Raw genomic sequence first — 10928 nt, forward strand, 5'->3', positions numbered from 1 at the left:
CCACTTAGCCCACTCAGGCTACCAGTCGAGCCTCCAAACCACTCCAACATGCGCATACTTCATACGCCGTGTTGTGCAACTCTCCCTGAAGCTGTCATTTTCAAATCACCTTGGCAAGCATGTGAGCGATGCAACCTTCTTCCCAGGCTCCACCAAGGTCCTGCCTCGCCTCCTCACAAACAGCTGTCAATGCTTGAGTACTTCCTTGAGCGGCATTAAAAAAAAGCAGAAGGGGTTCGTTCAACCCGTCTTAACACTAAACATTGAACACTGACCTAAAACCACAGGGCACTTCAGTTTGTATGTATGTTATATTTGGTCTACATAAAAATTGTATACATTTCTCATTCCTTCGGCAATGAAATGTCAAATTTACAAATTGAAATACAAAAAAGATTGCGATTCTAAACGCATGCTTTACTCTATTTACCCGCAAAGGGATTGATATTTCAAATAATTGTTTAAGTGATCAAATGCATCGTGAGCTTACTGACACGAACTTTGTTTTCTTTACAAAAAAGTGAATGCAACAATGGGTAGAACGATTAAAGTTTTATACTGAATGGCGTAGATGGTGAGTGATTAATTTTAATATGGGGTCCTTTAAGCTTTTATAAATGGTAGGTGGTGATGGTAATGGTGGTTTTATTTAGTTCATGGGGGTTGTTTGATAAGAGTATTTCGATCCCCGCATGCTACCCGGAAATGCATTACGATTATTAACGCGAATTGTCCATGTTTGCGTGCCAGTTGCCAATAATCATTAAGATAAAACGGCACCTAGCGACGCTTCTTGATGCGCTCAATATATTTGGTTTTGTTCAGAGCCCGACTCCCAGCATGGGGATCCATCATGCGGTTCCAATCGGTTTGGCCCACGACGAACCCAATAGCACGCATCTTTTCCTGCGAGCGCTTCTCCTCGATATCGGCCCAACGTACCTAAAATACAGCAAAACAAATTAAAATAAGTTCAAATGTTAGTCAGCCGATCTCGTTCCGACTCATAATGCATGCAAAAAGTTAGTGTCTAGTTAACTTTTAAAGCAAATTACAAAAATTTTAATGAATTGAAAAGAGATGGGAATATCATAATGTAGCCATCTCTTTCTATACACACTCACCCTCTTTTTCCCGTTGGCTGTGAATCTGGGTGGCTCCCATTCCTCATCTAGCTGGAGGTAGTCGGCCATGCTGGCTGCCTTACGGTTTTGCATCAGTCGCTTGGTGCCATCCAAACGGGCTGCAGGGGAAGAAATGATAAGAGGTCGTCTAAATGTCCCAAAAGAAAAGCCAAATAACTTACCCAAATTATCTTCGGTAGTGTCGCACTCCCACTTGCTTTTCAGGAAGCCGCACTAAACGCAAAACAAAATACAATGTCCCGATTAAATGGAATAAAATTGGAATTGAAAAATTGTTTGAGATTGCAGACTCGATGGAGCAGAAAGTCGAAATTAATATAGGATGCTTGATTTCCACCCACTAATTTGAGCGTTACCCCTCTCTGAGTCGATCCGTAAAACTCCTTAAGAGTTAGACAAACTAAATCACAAGAACTTACATCGTTCGAGGCGTCGGCACTGTTGTCATCGTCTTCCTCCTCCACATTCGCAATTTCGGAGCCTGTAGCGGCCGACGGAGTAGCGTCGTCGGCATTGGCATTGTCGTCCTGAAAGTGAAACGAAGCCGCCATATATCAAAAAATGTTCGTTTGACCTCGCTTGCAGAGTTGCCTTTACTAGGGAGCTTAATTTTAGATACGAAAGTGGATCTTAGGGCTAAGGAACTGTGCATATAGCATGTAATAAAATATCAAAGTAGAGTATATATCATAGTATATATATGCATAAATGCAAAAAACAACTTAACATTATATTGAGTTTTTTGTGGTTAGTACGTTTTTAGAAAGAACTTGGCCTAGCCAGGTCAAAGGTGTTGCCCTTTTATGGGATTCTTGGCTTAAACTCTAATTGTGACAATAAATTTCATTTCATGATTCGGTTGGCTATCCGACGTTTTAGATTTCAACTGAATCTCGCAGCTGGAGCCTCCGGGCTGGCCAGAGGCGTCCGTAGTGAGCGCCAGAAGGGTCGGCTGACTACGACGCGCCCCTGGCCACCCCGAAAACGCGGTTCGACAGAATGGCTTGATGTGAGTCCAGACATTGCACAGCCGCCTTACTGCATAGTTACCGTTGCCATGTTTTCAACGTCTTCCATCTCTACCACATTCTCTACCAGTGAACTGACGTCCAGCTTGATGTAATGCAGTGGTGTGGGGCACCAGTTGTCGAGGACCACCTGGATATCATTTTTTGTGCGCTGGTGCGAATTCCTTCCCAGACACGTCTCCAGATCACAGTGCAAGTCCACAACATAGGGCTGCAGGGAAATAGATTGATATACTTTATGTACTGCTGTAAACTAGAAATTAAATTTTATGTAATACCACAAAGTTTGAGTCTTTGGCATGGCAGTAGAATTCATTCAACGTGCGCAGTGAATTGTTATTGCAGTCCACAATAATGAAATCGTACAAATTGTCGCTCAGCGTTTTTTTAAACGACTTCAAAAGATACTGCATATAGGTGTCCTCCATGGTGTCGTCATACTCGTACAGGATCTCTTTTTTGGGAATCTTTAACAAAATAACAATTATTATTTTATACCTATTGAGTAAATCTCCATCCTACCTTTTTTCCTGTCTTGGGGCACTTCTCTTCATAATCATTTTCAATGATAAAGTAGTCATCAATGCTGAGGATACGTGGATTGGCGCCGCCCATCTCCAGCTCCTTGTCCTTGATCAGACGAGCCACATGCGACTTGCCACAACCCGGTGGTCCGCGCAAAATAATGCAAATGCGCTTGGGACGGGTCAGACGTCCCGGCGGCAGCAGCACCTCGTCTACGGATATCGTGTTGCAATTTTCGTTAGTTGGCACGCTCATTTCCAAGTGGGGAGCACTGACAACCTGGGGCAAGTTCTGGTTGGCAGTGGCTCTCGAAGGAAACAAAGACAGTGGCGGAGGCGGAGGCGTAAATATTTTATCCCGAACGTAAGAAGCGGGTTCTTTGACTGATACTGGAAGAACGTGCAGATTTCCCGGTAAATCGGAGCCATCACTCCATGTTTGCATGGATGGTGGCGAGGGAAGTGAATCCACCTCATCACAGTCGATCGTTGTAAGGTTACTGAAAAACATTTCATAAAATGACTTGTTCAATTTTAAATATATTTATATGGATCTTACTCTTCACCGTCGGAAATGTCTTCGAGATCATTTGATTGGCTTCCATGGTCCTGGGACGACTCGTCTTGATGGGCTGCATCTATGACACTGTCCTATGGATTTGAGAAGAATCAATAAGTTTCTTAAGCGATGTAACTTATAAGGAAACTCAAAATTTTTTATGGATAACTAACTCACCTCCTTCTGGCCGTTTTCATCGTTTAAAAAAGTGTTTTGATTTTCATTTTCCTGAACGTTTAAGCGCCCCGTTTGGCGTTGCTGTTTATTTTTTCTTTTGTTTTTACGCTTGCCTGGCATGACAGCTCCCTGTCCATATCCACGTCCGGAACCTTCTCCCACACCAATGGGGGTTTGTCCTCCTCCTAATCCTTGCATTCTTCCTCCTCCTTCTCCTCCTCCTCCTGCAGGCATTCTATTCGGTCCCGGTAGCGAAGCATGGCCGTACTCAAAAGTCTGTACGGGTCGAAAATCAGGTATTCCGGCGCCCATGCTAGACCTTCCGCCTGATCCGGAACCACCCGCCGACAAGTGACCGTAGTCGATCACCTTTGCGGCAGAGGGAGAGTTTGAGTAGTCGAAAACTTTCATCGGGCGGTAGACAGGTTCGTCGGGGAACGGCACCTGTCTTTGGTTTTCAGGTTGCGGATAACGGTAGGTCAGTAGGTGGCGCACAGAGTTCGTATATAATTTGGTTGATTATGTTTGTTCGTTTGGTTGATGATGTGGTAATTGGTTGGGGTTGCGGTTGCAGTTGGTTTTTGTTTGGTTGTTATACATATTTTTGAAATTTGAATTTGTTTTTGATTTCACATTCAATGGATTTTTCGTTTCGTATTGAGGTTTTCAATGTTTAAAAACCAAAAGAAAAACACTTGAACTTTTACTTGGTTTGAAATTTACTAATTTTTTTTAGGGGCGTGGCAGGCAGGGGCAGATATGCCAAGTCCCCCTCAAGAGAAAGGGGGTCGGCGACCATAAATATGTTTTATACGTATATTAACTTGCTCTAAACTTAGGCTAGACTAACGGCTAAATCCGTTGAATTACAAATTGTATTAAAATCCCTAAAATATCGCTTATAATCGGAGAAATATGTTAAATACATTTTGTTCAAGCTTAGCGGACCACTTTTCCCTTTTACAGTGCGTTTCGAATTAATACAGGCTATTACCACAAAAGGCAGTCTTAATCCTCGGAATTTGTTTGATTCGTATTCAATAATTTTAAAGCGGACAACAGACAAGATTTAACTTTATTTTAGCCCTGAAAAGCACTGTGCAGGGTAATAACACATATCAAGCGGACTCACCATTTGTGAAATTATAACATTTCCGATTTATTTTTTTTTTAAAGATATAAAAATCAACGTATCAATAGGACTTATAGAAATAAACTCATTTTCTTCGAGTTTTTTTAAAATTTTGCGCAAATATTAAGACAATTTCTGTCTGAGTTTTTAACAGGATTTCCTTAAAAACTATACTTTGACTATGAGATACCCATTACAAAACCTCTTTTTACGATCAGACCAATAATTTTTGGAATTGAATAGAAGAATCTTGAAATTAAGCAGACGGACAGTACCGAAAAGATCGGACCATTTTATAGAGTTTGGCTTATAAGTTTCCCCCGAGGAAAATTGGTTTAGTTTTGTCTTCCTTTATTAATCAATTAAATTCATTGTATATTTTTAACATATACGACTTATACAACTTCGTGTCAATATATGAAAATTACATATTCCACTAAGCGAGACTGATGTTTTCTTTTTCTGTTGAATTTATATTGAAAGAATATTGAAATCGCGTCAGTTAAATATTCAGGACACAAAAAATAAATTCTTCGACGATTTGAGTTTTTACATTTTATGATGAGTTTTTTCTTTAGGATGAAAAAGTTATGCATATAGAAGAATTTAAAATATCGACCACTTTTGTTTCTGTATTCTTTTCAATATATTTTTTTCGTTATTTTTATCTGAAAGATGGTGTGCCCTTATGGTCTATATTTATATTTGCTCTCTGGGTTCTGCGATAGGTCAGGTGAGGTGGGCACCCCCAATTAATTTTATCTCTGACTTGTCTACTCAGATCCCAATAAAGTTTACTTTCAAATTTTTTTCTGATTTTATGCTGTTCAAACTGCAGAGGTCAAAGTTTATAGGTCATAGCTCAAAGTTGAAAGTTCAGATCTCAGTTCCTGCGCTGCTGCTGGTGCTGCTGTTGGTTTTTACCGCCCCTGTTCTTGCTGCGCTCAGACAATGGATCAGATCAGACACGGATCGGTAGGTGCGAAATGTTTTGCAATACCACAACATACAAAATGTATATGGGGTATGTGGGGTATTGGTTTTTGGGGGGGAAACCAAATGCCAATGGCAATGTTGCATAATCCGTTTTTTTGTTGGTTTTTTTTCAGTAACATTATATTTTTGTAGTGCCACATTATTTGTAATACACATATAGCACATATATATATATATATATTTTTTTTTATAGTTTTGTATGATTCGTTTTTGTATCAGTATTGCATAGAAGTAGAAGAAAAGAAGAGAAAACGGGGTTGGAATCGAAATTCCAGCATTAACGATAACCAGAAAAAGGCCTACGCAAGGTATCTAGTACATTAAATTGGATGATATCAGTATAAAGAGCGAGAGTAAGAGAGACAAGGACCGAGAGAGAGGAGGACATAGCGCGGGGTGATGATTGATTTGGCGAGACAATCTTCTCCAGATTATTGTGGAGGCCCTAAGCTTACGTTTTATACACATTTCGGACAACATACTAAATTGCTATCAATGAAAAAATACAAGTCCTTGAGGAAGTAGGACTTCTTTATCTCTCTCTTTTCTTTAATAAACACTTAAATTTCGTATGCAATCTTATTGTACAATCTCTATCTTTAAATAAATGAAGAAATTACAAAGAAGTCGAAAATATCGTATAAGACTTGTACTCTATTCAAAAAAGATGCTTCGGGCAATCAGACAAATCAAAGATTTAGAGTTTTAAAGGGAGTTATAGCAACTACATCGTTCCTCCCCTTTCTATTTATTATTTGGATTTCGGTTTTGATTTTAGATAAATTTAGACATTGTGAACTCTGTACATATCTTAGCGATTTTTTCAAGAAAGGCGTTAATTGAAGGTTAAAATAAAAAAGCGGATATAAAGACACATACCCGTCGTTCCAGTTTTTGCGGTTGTTCCCTCCTCCGTAACTCCGGTTCTGAAAGTTTCTCTGTCCACGCTGCGTACCACCACCAACTCCACCTCCTCCACCGTCGTCGTCGAAGTTGGGCATGGACGGACCGCTCTGACGTCGAAAGGGATTATTATCACTGTTGGGTCCAGACCCAAAGTTGGGCCCATTGAATCCTCTTGGCCCTCCAGGACCATTGCCCGGACCGAAGTTTGGTCCTCCGAAGGATGGGCCTCCAAAATCGTCGCCGCGTCTTGGTCCGAAGGCACCTCCTCGTGGGCCGAAACCCCGAGGTCCTGGTCCTGGTCCTGGCCCCGGGCCAAAACCAAAACCAAAGCTTGGGGGACCGGCATGCCTGAAATTGGGTCCCGACCGAGGCCCGAAGCCGAATCCCGGGCCACTGGGTCCGAAATTAGGACCCTGTCCGCCTGGACCGAAATTGGGCCCAAAGTGTGGCCCTCCAGGACCACCTGGTCCGAAGGGACCCTGGTTATTGGGTCCAAAGTTTCGGGGACAAAACTCAAGGCCGGGGACAGGGGCAGAACCTCCCGACGGTCTACTTCCTGAATCGTTGTTATCGAAGTTCATAAAATTGTTTCCGGCTACTTGGGGGTCAGCAATGTTTGGGCTATAGCGTAAACCAGACTTTTGGGCGGGACCAGGACCTCCTCCGGGAACTGCTGTTGGACCAGGACTCTTGCCAGAATCTTTCCCTACATCAGACGTTTGATTTTGCCCAACTGGGCTACTTGAGTCAAACGAGTCCCGCGATTTACTATCTTGACCATTGTTTTTTTTTCTCTGCCACTCGGCGAAGGACAGTGGTCGTCCATCAGTGCCTGCGAACTGATCTCCATCGTCACTTTTCTGCTCCTTTGGCTTTTGCTGCTGCTGTTGCTCACGCTCCTGCACATTGGCCACTGCCTGAGTAAGGTTATTGATAAAATCGGGATCTTTGAGGGCATTGCTTAGGGATTCGTTGTTCTGATTCTTGCATGCTGACGGATCTGACGGCTTTGATGCATCAGACGATTCTGGTTGACCCACTCCTCCGAAAAGCAAAGGCGGATTCTTGCTGCCTCCATCTTCCACCAAATCCAGGCCGGGTATGCCATCACTTTTATTGAAAATGTTCCCCATGGGCGTAGACGCAGCCTGTGACGTATGGCACTCGACCTCCTCCTCGTCGTCGTCGTCGTCCAAGGAAATGGTAAGGATGGCCTCCTCCCTGACCTGTTTGGCGGGTGTTGATAAAGTAGGGTCACCGCCCGGTTGCCGACGTTTTCCTGTTACCCGAGGTTTTCCAGCTGCGTCTGCTGAAGATGCAGATGAAGGCGTCTTGGGATTCGTTTTTTGGCTAATAGGATCTAACGGAGATGTATTTTCATTTTCATCTTCCGGGTTTGAAGTGTTTATGTTCTCTTGGCTGGATTCTGGCCTTGGGTTGCAGTTTGGCTCTGAATTTGAAGGGCCCAAGCAACTTTCATCTGTACTTCCATCATTTCTCGTATCATATTCGCGACTTTTATTTGCAAAGGCTTCGGTTCTGTTTTGTGAATTTTCACTGAAGCTATTCAAATTTAAGCTACCACCTTTACTCTGTTCATTATAGTTGCCCGTTACGGGTCTGAACTCGTCGGGAGCACGTTCTTCGCTTGATTGCTTTTCCGCATCGTTTCTTGAACCTTCTTGGTAGCCACCACCAAAACTAGATAACGAATCTGGTCCCGATCCGGGTCCTGGTCCTTGTCCCATTCCGCCTCCACTCCCGCCAGCTTGTTGACGACGTCGGCGCATTTGTTCCCTTCGTTCGGCAATACGACGCCGTTGCTTTTCAAACTCTTCTTCGTATCTGTGGTATTCCTCCCTGTCCGGATGATTGGCATTCGCTTTTTTCCAATCCTCGAACTGCTTTTCCCATTGATTGAACAGACGGTCAAAGCTGGCTTCATCCAGATCCGGCTGTTGCTGTTGGCGATTTGGATGTTGGTTCTGGTTCCAAAGTTGATTTTGATTGTATGATGAGTTCTGTTGATTCTGCTGGTTTGTAAAATTACGATGGTTGAAGTTACCACGCATTGAGTTGTTAAAGCTACCGGGACCATCGCTGTCGCCACCGTAGTATCCTAGGTTATTGAAGTTTTTATTTTGATTTGGGTCGCGATTACCACCCAAATGGTTGTCACCCCACCGATTATTTTGGCGGCGGTTGTTTTGATTAAAATTATTATTTCCAAAATTATCTGGGCCTGCTCCTCCTCCTCCTCTGCCAACGAAATTACCAGGACCTCCCTGTTTTGCTCCTCCTCCACCAAAATTTCCCCCATGGTTCTGGTTCTGATTAAAGTTATTTCCATGGTTGCTTTGGATGTTAGCAGAACGTTTTCCAAAGTTGTCAGTACTGCCAGATAGATCAGTCGAGCTGTTCTTTGTAAAAGTGCTCTGCTGAATTTTGCCTTGGTTGGGATTATGCGAAAGACCGTCCGAGTCCTGGCTGTTATCGCCTCCCCAACCAGTTCGTTGGTTTCCAACTTCGTCACTAGAATTTCCGCTCCATCTATTGCTGTTCTGTCGGTTATTTTGATTCTGCTGCGAATCATTAATGCTTGGCGGAGGTCCGTCCCAGCGCCGATTCTGATTTTGATCATCGGGCGGTGGCCCACTCATCCAGCGGTTTTGATCTGCATGAGTAACCTGTGTCGAATGTGGCCCCGGCGGCTCCCAGCGAATACGATTGGTCTCGTTACTGTTGTTACCTATACCAGGAGGCGGTCCACTCCAACGATTGGTAATGTCGTTTTGCGGTGGGGGGCCTTCCCAGCGCCCCTGGCCAGAGTTATCTATTGGAGCTTGCTGCCAAGGCGGCCGGCTACTACCCCATTGGTTGTCCTGTTGTGGCTGAATAGGGTTTTGGTTCTGTGGTGGCGGCCTTTGTAAATTAGGAGGTGGTTGATGTAAATTGGGAAAACTCTGGTTGTCCATGCCTTGGTTATTGTAATTTATTTGATTTCCGTATCGGTTTGGTGCTTGCTGCTGCTGCATACTAGGCGGTGGTCCTTGCCACATGTTCTGCTGATTGTACCCGCCAGATTTCTGTGGTGGCGGCGGTGGTGGTTGATTATACAACTGGGGCTGCGCCATTATTTTTCCGGCAATTCCGGGCACCACCAAGGTGGGCGGTGGACCAGCAGCCATAGGAGCGGAACTTGATGCAACGGTCGGGTAATAGTTTTGGCCCGGGGGATAGGCCTGAGGACCTGGAGCAATCGGAGTAGGGGCTGGTGCAGGAGCGACTACGGGGGCGGGAGCAGGGGTCGGGGCGGCAACGGGTGACGGAGCCACAGTCACGGATCCTCCTCCTGAATGGCTGCAGCCGCAGCGGCCATTTCGCGTTTGTACTGTAGAAATGAGCGAAAGCGATATGAGATTGAGACCGTAAGATAAAAACGCCGAGTACTTACCTGCTCGCCGTACTGGGCATGCCACTTGGCGTACTCTTGCTGGTAGGTCTGCCACTGATGCCAATGGTGCTGGAGGGCGTACTGCTGCTCCGGAGTCATCGCTGCGTATTGGGCAGCCGTATATTGTTCGTAGGGGTTGCCAGCACCACCCATTGTCGCTGGACCGGTGCTGCTATAAGGGTTGACGGCAATGCTGACGCCGCCAGCGGTAGCTGTGGGTGCTGCGACAGTCGCTGATACAGATGGCGCTAAAGAGCCCCAACCTCCCTGGTCCGACGGCGGTGGCGGGGGAGGAGCATCTGGCAGAGGAGGTGGCACCGATGGAGTCGGCGGCGGCGCTGAAAGAGGCACTGGTTCCACATATCTCAGCAGTTCTCCTGTCTTATGATCTGAATGGTATATATTAGAACAGAAATATTTTAATCGAAAAACAGTTGGGCTAGCCGGTTTATTCACCTGACTGACACAAATCGCTTGCGAGCCGGACAAAAAAAACGAAAATGTGAAAAAAATCACTTCGCCATTTTTGGTTTGAAAACTAGAGATGACATGAAAGAGACGAACCCTGCTCAATCAAATAAGCAGGTATCGATATAACTGTGATATCAACAGTGTGACCATATACCATAAAAAAAGCCACAAAAATATCATAAGTGTACACATGGAAAAACCCTAGTACATAGATCGAAAAACTGTTTTTTGCGGTTTTTCTGAAAAATGAAATACGGAAATGGCGGGAGGCAATTTTAGAGTTTTTTCGTCACCAAGTACTCAGATCGAAAAAAATACAACAAATTTTACATGAAGATGTCAACCGAAAATATTATAATTTATAATATTCCTACTATTTTACGGGGTCAGATCCAACATGGGGAGTCCAAAACAAAACCCCGTTGTACGACACTAAAAGATCCACGATAGTTAGCTGTTTGCTATCGATAGTGAAAAGGGTGGCTCAGGTTAAAACCAAACTTGATACCTCAGACCTTCTTTCTATTCGGCTCTGA

The 10928-nt window shown here is 44.1% G+C and overlaps 1 protein-coding gene across 1 annotated transcript; it reads right to left on the reverse strand.

Annotated features, from left to right (window-relative positions):
• Positions 1-292: 292 nt before the first annotated feature.
• On the reverse strand, positions 293-10494 carry ZAP3 (the record flags this gene model as incomplete). Its single annotated transcript, XM_043213030.2, is given in 12 exon segments — positions 293-942; positions 1125-1243; positions 1307-1358; positions 1565-1672; positions 2196-2384; positions 2452-2640; positions 2696-3197; positions 3257-3348; positions 3434-3881; positions 6441-9807; positions 9810-9858; positions 9922-10494. Coding segments are annotated over 12 exon segments (5850 nt in total), but the record flags the coding sequence as incomplete, so codon positions are not given.
• Positions 10495-10928: the final 434 nt, after the last annotated feature.

Source organism: Drosophila bipectinata, chromosome XR, assembly GCF_030179905.1.
Source record: "Drosophila bipectinata strain 14024-0381.07 chromosome XR, DbipHiC1v2, whole genome shotgun sequence".
NCBI lineage: Eukaryota > Metazoa > Arthropoda > Insecta > Diptera > Drosophilidae > Drosophila > Drosophila bipectinata.